This window comes from Chrysemys picta, chromosome 5 (assembly GCF_011386835.1).
Source record: "Chrysemys picta bellii isolate R12L10 chromosome 5, ASM1138683v2, whole genome shotgun sequence".
NCBI classification, from domain to species: domain Eukaryota; kingdom Metazoa; phylum Chordata; order Testudines; family Emydidae; genus Chrysemys; species Chrysemys picta.
The window spans coordinates 141821248-141834294 of NC_088795.1; the positions used below are offsets into that span (position 1 = coordinate 141821248).

Here is a 13047-nt window from a genome sequence, read left to right on the forward strand (position 1 = left end):
GCCTCTGCCCTCACGTACCTGCAGGATGTAGTTGCCGGGCCGGACGTCAGTGATGTCGATCCACTGGCAGTCGATGTCGTGCCTGTACAGGTCCCAGCAGCCCACGGTGATGCCCTGCTCTCCGAAGTTAGCGCACTCATACCGCTTGGCCACGTCTGGAATGGGGGGTGAGGTCACTTACCCTGGCCCTCCCTCTGCCCCACAGCAAGCCCAGCCTGAGGCAGCCCCAGAGGGAGGAGAGATCAGTGGGCAGAGACACCCTCCCCCCGGGCTCTCCCCTCGCTTCCAGCACGACTCATGGCAGTGCCAAGCCGCTGCACCCACCTTCCTGGCATTCCGTGTCCTCCAGGCAGAAGCTGGCCTTGTGGCCCTCGGCTACCTTGGTGCCGTTGGGGGTCAGGAGGTCGTAGTGGGTGAAGATGTCCATGCTGTGATAGTGCCTGGGAAGAGACACAAACCGAAGGCGCTGCACCCACAGACACACAGTGGGTGGGGCAAGAGACGGGGGATCCCAGCGATGTGCTGCAGCCGGGGTGGGGGGGAAGCCCAGAGACACACACAGGGGGTGGGGTGCGAGCTGGGGGGACGCCTGGGAGGATGGAGGAGGGAGAACGGCCCAGAGACATGCATGGGGCGGCATATTGGGAATATCCTGGGGACATGGCCCTGGGGAAGGGGCAGCCTGGAAAGAGGCATGGAGTGGAAAGCGGGACGTGTGTGTGTCTGTCCCAGAGAGGCACTGGGAGGCAGCCCAGCCACATACCCCCAGAGGGGCCCCAGTCATACCCCCCGGGCACTTTCTCATGCAGCCCTACACAGACCCCGAGCCCACAGCGACTCCCGCTCCAGCACCTGCTGCAATTGCATTGTCATGCAGAACGAGGGGGAGCAAGGAAAAGCCCCCAGAACGGGCGGTCACAGGGGACCCTGCTCCCCCCACGTTAGTGCTCACAGCCCCACTGCGTCCCCATGCGAGTTCTGTGCCACTGGAGCCACAGATCCCCCTCCCTCAGAGCACCCATAGCCTGCCCTACAGCAGCCACCCCCAGGGCTCTCCCCTCCCATCTCCAAGCCAGCCTCCTCCATCCCCCCCGACCCTCTCCCATAGCCCTTCCCCTGAGAGCTGCCCTGCCAGCTGGGAGCCCCCCCAGAGCAGGACTGAACTCCATGGAGCAAACAGGAGACTCGCCATGGCTTGAACAGGACGACCCAGGCACCAGCTGCCCCGTAAGGCCTGGAGCCAGGACTTCCTGGGGCTGCTGTTAGGTCAAGGGGTCATGCAGTGGCAAGCGCTACCCTCACTTCCACCCCCTTCAGTGACTGCAAGGCTCCCCCCCACCCCCTCCCCATCCTGAGACCAAGAGACCGGGCATGGGGGGGGTCCAGCCCCAGGACTGCCACTCCCACAGCCCCGCAGGACCTCACCCTGGGGCAGACCAGGCAGTGACTGAGCAGCTGGCCAGCAGCCCACGGGCAAGATACCAGCATGGCCCACCACGGTCTCCACAGGGCGTGGCACCGCACGCTCCCCTGGCCTCCCCCGGACCCTGCCCAGCCTCCTCCCCGCTCGGACCTCGGCCTCCCCCGGACCCTGCCCAGCCTCCTCCCCCTCGGCCTCCCCCGGACCCTGCCCAGCCTCCTCCCCCGGACCATGCCCAGCCTCCTCCCTGCTCGGACCTCGACCTCCCCCGGGCCCTGCCCATCCTCCTCCCCCTCGGCCTCCCCCATACTCTGCCCAGCCTCCTCTCCCCTTGGTCTCCCCCACCCCGTACCCTGCCCAGCCTCCTCCCCCTGTACCCTGCCCGCCCCCTGCCCCATCAGACCTCGGCCTCCACCGACCCCATCTAGGCCCAGTTGAGCTTCACTCCCAGCTTGGCCCTGGCCCGCGCCCTGCCTGTCTGAGCCATGGCGAGCCCCCCATTTACCTATGGCATTCGTGCCAGACCCAGGAGTGGCGCCCGGCCTTCGGGCGAAAGTCGGCGCGGCCGTTGTTGTGGATCTGGGAGGAGAAGCGCAGCAGGCGGCGGTGCCCGTAGGGCCAGTTGGCGTTGCGGGCGGTGCTGGAGAGGCAGTTCTCCTCTGCTGCACAGTACAGCATGTGCAGGGGCCGGTCCTCAATGTAGGCCGTCTCCTGGACCAGCGGGGCGTGCAGCAGCAGGTCCGAGGCAGCTGGGGGCGAGAGGCCTGCTCAGTGCTGGGGGGGAGGAGGATGGGGGGGCACCTGCTCCTTTCTGGGGGCGGGGAGTGGGGGAGGGGCCTGCTCAGCGCTGGGGGGAGGGGCGTGGGAGAGGGGCCTGCTCAGCGCTGGGGGCAGGAGGATGGGGGGGCACCTGCTCCTTTCTGGGGGGAGGGGAGTGGGGGAGGGGCCTGCTCAGCGCTGGGGGGAGGGGTGTGGGAGAGGGGCCTGCTCAGCGCTGGGGGCAGGAGGATGGGGGGGCACCTGCTCCTTTCTGGGGGGAGGGGCCTGCTCCTTTCTGGGGGGAGGGGAGTGGGGGAGGGGCCTGCTCAGTGCTGGGGGGAGGAGGAGGATGGGGGGCCACCTGCTCCTTTCTGGGGGGAGGGGAGTGGGGGAGGGGCCTGCTCAGCGCTGGGAGGAGGGGCGTGGGAGAGGGGCCTGCTCAGCGCTGGGGGGAGGAGGATGGGGGGCCACCTGCTCCTTTCTGGGGGGAGGGGAGTGGGGGAGGGGCCTGCTCAGCGCTGGGGGGAGGGGTGTGGGAGAGGGGCCTGCTCAGCGCTGGGGGCAGGAGGATGGGGGGGTGTGACGAACTGGGACTGTTCTTGCTGGGGTGTGTGAATGCTGACAGGGGAGTGTGACTAGGATGGTCTGCATCGGGGGATGGGAGCCGGCCCAAGGGAACATACCTGAGCTTGTAACATGAGAACCCAGGAGGGGGTTGGAGGTCAGATGACTCCGGGGCCCGGGAAACTGAACAAAGGCTGTGGGAGGGGTCGCTGAAGGCAGAGTGCTGGAAGCAGGCTGGAAGGAGGCTGGAGAGATGGCTGGGAGGCAGAGATGGCTCTGACCCCCCAAAGGGGGGGGCTGGGATGCCATGGGACCCCAAGCTGGACCTAACTGAGGGGGGCCCTGTTGTCTGTGCCTGCAAGACCTGTCTTGGACTGTGTTCCTGTCATCCAAATAAACCTTCTGCTTTACTGGCTGGCTGAGAGTCATGGTGAATCGCAGGAAGCCGGGGGTGCAGGGCCCTGAGTTCCCCAATACTCCGTGACAACTGGTGGCAGCGGTGGGATCTACTGCACCCCGTGGACGGCGCTTCCTGCAGTAAGTGACTGGGGAGCAGTAAAACGAAGGGGGATTGACGGGGACCAGGCCTGCTGAAGAGTGGGAGAGAGACGGTTATTACCCCTGGGAGTGTGTGACCAGCGAGAAGGACTTTTGCAGTAACAGGGTCCCCCGTGGGATCGCAGCGAGTGGTCCCAGGGGCGGAGGAGTCTGCAGCTCGACCCTGGCAGAGAGGTGGTGACCTCGAGAAGGGCTGGCACACTAGGGGGCCCCCTGCGAACTGTGGGGAGCTGTGAGCACACAGGCCGGTGAGTGGCCAGCAGGAAGATGTATGCCAAGCGGCTTAAGAGCGACCTGGTGGAGCTGTGCAAGCAGAGGCGGCTGCGCATTGGGAGGCTCACCAAAGAACAGCTCATCGCCCAGCTGGAGGCGGAAGATCGCGCGAATGAACTGATCCCTGTGTCTCAGGGAAGCAGCCTGGCAAATGCAGCGCAGGCACCAGTGTCTGTCCCAGCTGGGAGTGGTCAGCCGGCTGCTGAGGGCTTCCCGAGACCCCTCCTTCCTATGCCTAGGGGAAGGGTGGGGAGGAGCCCAGCAAATACCGAAGGCGCCGTGATCCCCCCGGCCAGCAGGGGGTCCCCCCGGCGAAGCCCGCCGGCCAGCAGAGGAGCCTCCCGGCGACGTTCGGCATCCGGGGAGCGGAATTGGCTGGAATGGGAGAAAGAGCTAAAACTGAGGGAGCTGGAGGATCGTGAACAACAGAGACAGCATGAAGAGAGACAGCGTCAGCATGAACGGGAGGAGAAAGAGAGACAGCATCAGCGTGAACGGGAGGAGAATGAGAGACAGCGTCAGCATGACCTGGAACTGGCGAGATTGAAGGGCAGCGAACCCCCGGCTGCGGTGAGTGAGGGGGGACCCAGGACTGCACGGGGCTTTGATAAGTGCATCATGGCCCCATACAAGGAGGGGGAGGACATGGATGACTTCCTGGAGGCCTTTGAGACGGCCTGCGAGCTGCACCGGGTGGATCCCGCGGACAGACTCCGGGTCCTTACCCCCTTACTGGACCCCAAATCCGTGGCATTGTACCGCCAACTGGGAGAGGCAGAGAAAGGGGACTACGAACTATTCAAAAAGGCCCTGCTACGAGAGTTTGGGCTGACTCCTGAGATGTACCGGGAAAGGTTCCGGAGTCAGGATAAAACCCCTGAGATCTCATATCTGCAACTAGCCGCCCGCATGGAAAGATACGCCAGCAAGTGGGCTGGTGGGGCCCAGACGAAGGAGGACCTGATTAAACTGCTGGTACTGGAGCAACTGTATGAGCGGTGCCCATCCGACCTGAGGCTGTGGTTGGTGGACAGAAAGCCAGAGAACCCGCGACACGCCGGGCAGCTGGCTGATGAGTTTGTAAAGAGCCGGTCAGGGGGTGGCAGGGAGGAGCCCCAAAGGAACAGGCCCGCCGCGATGCAGAGAGAGAGTCACCCTGGGACCTCCCAAAGGGGGAATATGGGGAATCCCCTCCCACGGGGAATGCCCAGCGTCAGGGACAACCGACCGGCTCGAGGGGACCCACGGGACCTGAGCTGCTATTACTGCGGCCGAAGAGGCCACGTTCGGGCCCAGTGCCCCAAGCTCAAGGACAGACTGAGCAGACCGAACCCGCACCGGGTTAACTTGGTAGAGGCCCAGACGGACGAGGGACAGGCTTCTAACGCAAGAGGGGCTGGCAGCCTATCAACTGCTCAAGAGAGAGAAGGGCCCCAGGCCAGCTTCTCTGGGGGGCCAGATGCTCCGGATTCAAAGTTCTCCGTTTACAGGGTTGGCGCGGGGCTGTCCCTGCGGAGCGAGTGCCTTGTTCCCCTGGAGGTGGATGGGAAGAAAGTTTATGGATACTGGGACACGGGCGCAGAGGTGACACTGGCCCGGCCCGAGGTGGTGGCCCCAGATCAGGTGGTGCCCAACTCCTACCTGACCCTGACGGGGGTGGGCGGAACACCAGTCAAAGTGCCCGTGGCAAGGGTACACCTGAAGTGGGGGGCCAAGGAGGGCCCCAAGGATGTGGGGGTACACCCGTATCTGCCCACTGAGGTATTGATGGGGGGGGACCTGGAGAACTGGCCAAGCAACCCCCAAAAGGCACTGGGTGTGACCCGCAGTCAGAGCCGGCGAGGGGCCCTGCGCCCTGGCCTTGGGGGGGGTGCCTTGCCTGAGGCGCAGGACCCTAACCTGGTGGGGAGGGAACGCCCAGGGACGCGGCTCAGGGAGGCTGCAGCTTCGGACCCAGCGGGCGAGAAAGAGCAGGTGGCCATCCCTGTCCCAGCTGCTGAGTTCCAGGCCGAGTTACAGAGAGACCCCTCCTTGCGGAAGATAAGGGACCTGGCCGACCTCAATGCGGTACAGACCATGGAACGAGGTGGCCGGAAAAGGTTCCTGTGGGAGAAGGGGTTCCTGTACCGAGAATGGGCTCCCCCAGGGAAAATGGAGTCAGGGGGGATCAGGAGGCAGCTGGTGGTACCCCAGAAGTATCGCCGCCAGCTGCTGTGCCGGGCCCATGACATTCCCCTCTCAGGGCACCAGGGAACCTGGCGTACCCAGCAGAGGCTGCTACGGAGCTTTTACTGGCCTGGGGTCTTTGTTACTGTCCGACAGTACTGCGGATCCTGTGACCCCTGTCAGAGGGGGAGGAAGGCCTGGGACAAGGGGAAAAGAGCTTTAGGACCCTTGCCCAGCATAAAGGATCCTTTCCAGAGGGTGGCCAAGGTTAAAAGGGCGGCTCTAAACCAAGAGAGCCCAAAGCACAGACCTCCAGACTGGAGCGCTGGGAGAAGACCACAGCCCAGTTGGAACCCCAGAGGTATGGGGGTGGGGAAAGGGCACAGGCCGCATAAACCTTCCCACATGCGAACTGCGAGTGCCATCAAGCACCCCCGACCTAAGGGGGGGCGTGGAACGGAAGGGGCCTGGTGTAATTCTCACCAAGGAACTGGAGGGATGCGGGGGCATCCATGGGAACGGGGGTAGGTTCGAACTTCCCCGGGTCACTGGCTAAAGTGACCCTGCTCAGTTCGGTCTCGAAGGGGGGAGAGATGTGACGAACTGGGACTGTTCTTGCTGGGGTGTGTGAATGCTGACAGGGGAGTGTGACTAGGATGGTCTGCATCGGGGGATGGGAGCCGGCCCAAGGGAACATACCTGAGCTTGTAACATGAGAACCCAGGAGGGGGTTGGAGGTCAGATGACTCCGGGGCCCGGGAAACTGAACAAAGGCTGTGGGAGGGGTCGCTGAAGGCAGAGTGCTGGAAGCAGGCTGGAAGGAGGCTGGAGAGATGGCTGGGAGGCAGAGATGGCTCTGACCCCCCAAAGGGGGGGGCTGGGATGCCATGGGACCCCAAGCTGGACCTAACTGAGGGGGGCCCTGTTGTCTGTGCCTGCAAGACCTGTCTTGGACTGTGTTCCTGTCATCCAAATAAACCTTCTGCTTTACTGGCTGGCTGAGAGTCATGGTGAATCGCAGGAAGCCGGGGGTGCAGGGCCCTGAGTTCCCCAATACTCCGTGACAGGGGGCACCTGCTCCTTTCTGGGGGGAGGGGCCTGCTCCTTTCTGGGGGGAGGGGAGTGGGGGAGGGGCCTGCTCAGTGCTGGGGGGAGGGCCGTGGGAGAGGGGCCTGCTCAGCGCTGGGGGGGACAGAGGAGGTCAAGGCCATATTTGGTTTGCAGGGATGACGAGGTCTGAGCCAATCAAAGCAGGGGGCCTGAGGGCAGCCAATCAGAGCACGGGGCTGGGGCTGAAAGGATGGCTCAGAGCAGCAGTTCTCAACAAGGGGATGCAGCCAGGCCAGTTCGTGCACAGCTGTGGTCCAGCTGTGCTAAAAAAAATTCAAAAGTTGCTGCTCTGCCTGGCAGGGGTGGAGCTGGCTGAAGGGGAGCGAGGGCCTTGCAGCCTGCACCAGCGCTCCTGCCGGCGGGGGCTGGTGCGTGCTGCAGTGGGCAGGAGAGTGGGTCTGGGGGTAGGTTGGGGGGGCGCTCTTGGAACGAGGGGTTTGCCCCAGGTTTTACGTGGGGTTCCACTCCTGGCCCAGTGCTGGGGGTGCCGGCTGCTGCCCGGCCCACGCCCAGGGCTCCACTCCTGGCCGCACTCTGGGCGAGGGCGCTGGACATAGGGGATTGTGGGCAGTTTTAGGGTGGGGGATGCTGTGGTTTTCAACCTGCAGCCCACATGACACACTGTGAGTTGCTAGTAGGCGGGGCCAGTGTGACCGAGAGCCCCCCGCCCCCGCTCACTCTCGGAGCAGATGACCCCGGCGGCGAAGCGGGTGCCCGTCTTCTTGCAGTTGAGGCTGTTGCCATGGTGCTGGCAGTGGCTCAGCGCCATCTCGTGGCCAGCGCACCTCACGCCGCTCAGCACCATCTCCGTCACGTTGCTGGCATCCCAGTACCACGTCTCCTGAGAGAGACGCCGGGCTGGTCAGAGTCCCATGTGCCCCCTGCCCCTCCGCACGGCAAGCCAGGCACCGAGCCCCGGGCATGCCCCCTCCTGCCCCACACTTGTGTGTGCCGTGCCTGTGCCATTCCCCCTCCCCACCCCCGGCGAGACCGGTGCGTACCTTCCCGGATGCTGGGCAGCAGCTCCCAGAGACCAAGCCCCCAAGCGTCCCACCCCGCACTGCCTGGGCCCTGCGAGCAAGCCCTGAGCCAGTCCTGGTGGGCGAACCCCTGCCCCCCACGCCCTGAGGCCTGGGCCCCTCCAGCACCTACCATCACTGCATGCAAGGAGTAGCCCAGGCCGAGCTGGCGACATACCACCATGGCTTCCTTGGTGGTCCAGCCCTCACTGCAGACCGTTCCCCACTTACTGCCTCGCTTCACCTCCACGCGGCCCTCGGTGGGGGCCCTTCCTCCTACTATGCGGATCTGTGAAGAAGCCCTGTGGGCCGTGAGCATGCAGCCCCGCCCCACAGCCAGCTGGCCCTGCGAACCCAGCATGCTGCCCTCACCCCGCCAGGGTACTGGGCCCTGCCTGACGCGGTTAGCCAAGCCAGCACTAACACCTACTTGTAAGCCATGGTTAGCGAATCCCAGGCCCAGCTGGCGACAAGCCACCATGGCCTCCAGGGTTCCCCAGCCATCGCCACAGATCAGGCCCCAGGCGGGGCGCCCACTGCTCCCAGTGCCCAGCGCCACCTCAACCCGCCCCTCGAAGCGGCTCCGGCCCCCGCTCAGGCGAATCTGCGAAGAGAGGGTGACAAGGTCGGGTTAGCTGGGGAGCAGCAGGAGGGGCTGGCGGCAGGGCCCAGCTGGGTCCCTGAGGGCTCCACTTGCAGAGCTCCAGGCGTCTCCCACCTCCCCCAGCAGCCTCCCATGTAGCCACAAGCCGGCTCTTCCCATGGGGCTGGGGCCTGACCTGGCGCTGGGGAAGGGGCTGGCGGGGCAGCCCCTACAGCCTGCACCTTGTCTCTCAGAGTGGGTGCAGCCCGGGCAGTGCCAGGCCAGCTCCAGCCCCGGTCCTGTCTGCCCAGGGTGCGAGGGAGTGCCCTTGCAGAGCTGGCCTGGGGAGCCAGAGTTGTATCCCCCCGCCCCAGCCCTGATCCCCCTGCGGTCCAGACAGCCCCTCCCATCTGCTGATGGTGATTTGCAGTCGCTTCATCTCCAGGGGCACCAGGTGCCCAAGCTGCCCCTCCCAATCCACCACTGGCCAGTGTGGCAGGACCAGGGCGGAGCTCGCGCCATGTGACTCCAGGCCTGTCCAGCTGCCCGTGCAGGAGCCAATAGCCTCGTCCAGGCTGGTGCTGGGGGCCCTGGAGATGGGGAGTGAAATCAGCAGAGACCTGCCGCGCAGGTGGGAGCGAGCCGAGGGGGGAGCTGCGTGCGCCCAGCTTGCTCGGTGCCCATCCCCCAAGTGCACGCAGGGAGCATGCAGTGCAAAGCAGCAATCTCCTGATGGGTGCTCGGGACTCCTCTCCCAGTGGGTGGGGATGGGCGCCCCAGGGCAGGCTGAGGTTCCCCGATGGGTGCTCCTCTCCTCCCCAGACCTGGGGTGGCACTGCGGGGTGCCACGCGCGGGCTGTGAACTGAACAGACCCTGGGCGTGTGGGACACCTCCCATCATCACAGCCCCTGGCCAGCACCAACCCACATGGGAGAGAGACGCCTGGGGGCAGGGGCACCATGACACTACTGAGACCCATAGAATGGGGCAGCGACCCATGGGGGAGCAGAGAGGAAATGGAAGAGGGACTGTGCTGAGGGTCCTCCCTCTTCCCCCCATGACTGCCCCCCAAAGTGCCCAGTGGCAAGGATACGACCAGTCCTCCCGCACCCCAGCCTGGGAATCGTCTCCTTTCTGCCTCATCAGCTGGCACCTATGATGGGACCAGCGAGAGCCACTGCAGCACTGGGGTCCCTGCCACGTGTTCTGGATGGTAAAAACCCAGCTGGCACATGCCCCCCCCCCGAGTGGGCTACCCCAGCTGGCACATGCCCCCCCCCACAGGGGGCTACCCCAGCTGGCACATGCCCCCCACAGCAGGGGGCTACCCCAACTGGCACATGCCCCCCACAGCAGGGGGCTACCCCGGCTGGCACATGCCCCCCCCCCACAGCAGGGGGCTACCCTGGCTGGCACATGCCCCCCCCCACAGGGGGCTACCCCAGCTGGCACATGCCCCCCCACAGCAGGGGGCTACCCCAGCTGGCACATGCCCCCCCACAGCAGGGGGCTACCCCAGCTGGCACATGCCCCCCCCACAGGGGGCTACCCCGGCTGGCACATGCCCCCCCCACAGGGGGCTACCCCGGCTGGCACATGCCCCCCCCCCACAGCAGGGGGCTACCCTGGCTGGCACATGCCCCCCCACAGCAGGGGGCTACCCCAGCTGGCACATGCCCCCCCCCGCAGGGGGCTACCCCGGCTGGCACATGCCCCCCCCATAGCAGGGGGCTACCCCGCCTGGCACATGCCCCCCCCCCCACAGCAGGGGGCTACCCTGGCTGGCACATGCCCCCCCCACAGCAGGGGACTCTCCCAGCTGGCACATGCCCCCCCCACAGCAGGGGGCTACCCCAGCTGGCACATGCCCCCCCCCACAGCAGGGGGCTACCCCGCCTGGCACATGCCCCCCCCCACAGCAGGGGGCTACCCCAGCTGGCACATGCCCCCCCCACAGCAGGGGACTCTCCCAGCTGGCACATGCCCCCCCCCACAGGGGGCTACCCCGGCTGGCACATGCCCCCCCCCCCACAGGGGGCTACCCCAGATGGCACATGACACACACACACCCCGAGCAGGGAGCCACCCCAAGGCCTCGTGGGTGGCCCGTGAAAGGTGTTACCACGCTGGGTTTTCCCGTGGGCAGTCAGACAGCACTGTGCACATGCTGGGTTCCCGTTTGGGCCCCATGGCTCCACCCCACTGCAGTAACACCTGGCTCTGGTCGGCACTAGCACCCTTTTTGTTGGGGGGGCGGTGCCCGCTTTGCCGGTGTCTCGGAGGTGGCCCCTCCATGCCCAGGAGCTGTCAGTGTGACGGGGGGACACGAGGGGGAGCTGCTGGCAGAGGGCTGGGCCCTGTGAGTCCTGCCAGGGGAGATGGCCCCCGCTGGGCAGTGAGCTGGGACTCTGGCAGAGCAGCAGACCCTGGGCTCCGCTGAGCCTCTAAGCCAGGCCCCCTCCCGCAGCCCTTGCGGGCTGCCCCCCTGCACGGGGGCGGTGCTGACCGTGGTCTCGTAGCCCATGTAGGGGATGTTGCAGCGGAGCCCGGCGTCCTCGGAGTGCTTGCAGTCCTCCGCCGTGATGTTCTTATAGGGGCAGCTCCACAGCGACTTCTCTGAGCCTGTGCACTGCACCTCGTTCATGTGGATGGGACCCATCCCTGCCGGGAGCAGAGGGGCCAGGGTGACGGGGAGGCAGGCAGCCAATGCCCCAGGAAATCCCCATACCTACCCTAGTCCCAGGAGCCCTCCCTCCTCGCCCCAACCCTCCTCCTGCTGGAGACATATGGGGGTCTCCTCAGACCTGATCGGTTCCTACGGGGCTGGGGTCAGGCATTTCCCTGGCCCTCCAGGGGCTGGGCTCTCCCTCGGAGGCTGAATTTCTCCCAGCCCTTGCAGCTTGCCTGTCTGGAGTCCCCTTGGAGAGGCTGGCAGAGAGGGGGCAGGGGCAGGGCGCGAGGGCACCCAGACTGCACAGCGCTCACTAACAGAGCTGGAGCAGCTCAGCACCAAGCCCACCCCAATGTGGGGAGAGCCCCCTCGAGCCAGCGTCCCCGGGGTGCAGAGCCCTCAACCTGCCTGACCTGGTTCTCTCCCGTGCAGAGCAACAAGCTCAGGGGGTCAAACAGGTGCCCAGAGGGCAGACGTGCTCACACTCATGCCCTGACGGGCTCCCCGGCATGCACTGACACGCTCCCACATATGCACAGGGCTGCCCCAGACCTTCTCCCTTCACCAGCCCCGACCCAGCTCACCTTGGCCCATGCGTGCTCCCGTCAGAGCCTCCTTGGCACTGCCGAACCCCAGCTCACGGCACACCACGCTGGCTGTCAGCAGGTTCCAGCGGTCATCGCAGACGGTGCCCCACTCGCTGTTCTTCAGCACCTCGACCCGGCCTTCCCCGGCCTTGGCACCGCCCTTCAGCCGGACGCGCTGCTGCGGCGAGAGCGTGGGAGACACGTCACGGGACAGCCGACGCTCCGCACTGCTGCCAGGCCCAGACCAAGGGGCACCTCAGGGCTCCTGCTGCCCCCACCAGGCCCTGGGAGATAGTCACTGCCTGAGACGCAGTGGGTGGGGCAAAACCATCTGCCTGCCCCATGCTGAACCCATGGAGAGCGCTTACCTGGCCCTGATGCTGCTGCTGCCGCTGCGGCTTCTTCTTTGGGGCACTGCCAGTGGTGAAGAGGGGCCCTGGCATGCAGCTCACCACAGCGGGCATCCCGCCTTTGCAGGTCGCAGTGGCATTGCCCTTGTAGAATTCGAAGGGGCACATGGAGATGTGCACCTCGTTCCCCGTGCAGGCCACCGAGTGCAGCCGGTAGCTGAGCTGCTGCCGTTCCAGGTACAACCTGCCAGCAGAGAACAGAGCGTGAGTGCCTGGCAGGGGAGGGGCAGCGGGGTGCCAGGCACCGAGCCCAGCCCAGGGACTCTCGCCATCCATGACCCTAACACCAATCAGCAGGGAAGAGACAGACCGTCACTCCATGGCCCAGCCCCTTGCAGCACAACCCCGGCCCCGGCCAGCAAGGCCCACAGTTCTCCTTCACCAGGGAACCCCAGAGCTGGCCACAGGCCTTTGGACTCCGGGACCCATTTACCTCTTGGGGACCCCAAAGTCCTCTCTGGGCTTGTGTTTGGGGCGAGCTTTGGAGACCAGCCTGGAAAATAGAAAACAACAGTCAAGGAGTTCGGAGCCCAGGTCTGCAACCAACGTCCTGCCCTGGCTCTGCCTGCCACCGCCGGCCCGGCAGAACAGGGCTGCCCAGCTGCCTCCAGGGCCCTGGCCAGATCCAGGCGTGTGGGCACCAGACCCACCTGGACAGGGCCCGGGTGCCGCCCATTCCACCAGGCCTCAGGCGGGGCTCACAGCAGAAGGGCAGCTGCTGCCAGCGACAGCTTCTCCCACCCCATGGCCGGAAATCAGTCACCCACTGCAGTGACTCCATTTCCCACCTGATGGCCCATGACAGGTGTGACGCAGCCATGTCCTGTGTCACGCCAGCCACCACATCCCACAGGCAGGCACATGCTCCCTGGAATGCAGCACACATGGTGCCCGGTGCCCTATGGCCATGGCATGCATGCTGCGTG

At 65.7% G+C, this 13047-nt stretch overlaps 1 protein-coding gene across 5 annotated transcripts in view; it reads right to left on the bottom strand.

The window, feature by feature from the left end:
• The window catches only part of LOC101936648 (lysyl oxidase homolog 3), a 40059-nt gene that overhangs the window by 2901 nt on the left and 24111 nt on the right, over positions 1 to 13047 (bottom strand). For 2 of the 5 annotated variants that reach the window (XM_042844870.2, XM_024110959.3), the window contains 9 exons: positions 12555 to 12614; positions 12080 to 12305; positions 11709 to 11889; positions 10960 to 11114; positions 8300 to 8473; positions 7529 to 7691; positions 1926 to 2169; positions 325 to 440; positions 19 to 155 (listed from right to left, as the gene is read on the bottom strand). In XM_042844870.2, the coding sequence (XP_042700804.2) occupies positions 19 to 155; positions 325 to 440; positions 1926 to 2169; positions 7529 to 7691; positions 8300 to 8473; positions 10960 to 11114; positions 11709 to 11889; positions 12080 to 12305; positions 12555 to 12614 (1456 nt within the window). The remainder of the gene's footprint in view (positions 1 to 18; positions 156 to 324; positions 441 to 1925; positions 2170 to 7528; positions 7692 to 8299; positions 8474 to 10959; positions 11115 to 11708; positions 11890 to 12079; positions 12306 to 12554; positions 12615 to 13047) is intronic. The other 3 variants (XM_024110960.3, XM_005278434.5, XM_005278433.5) reach the window with 3 other exon arrangements.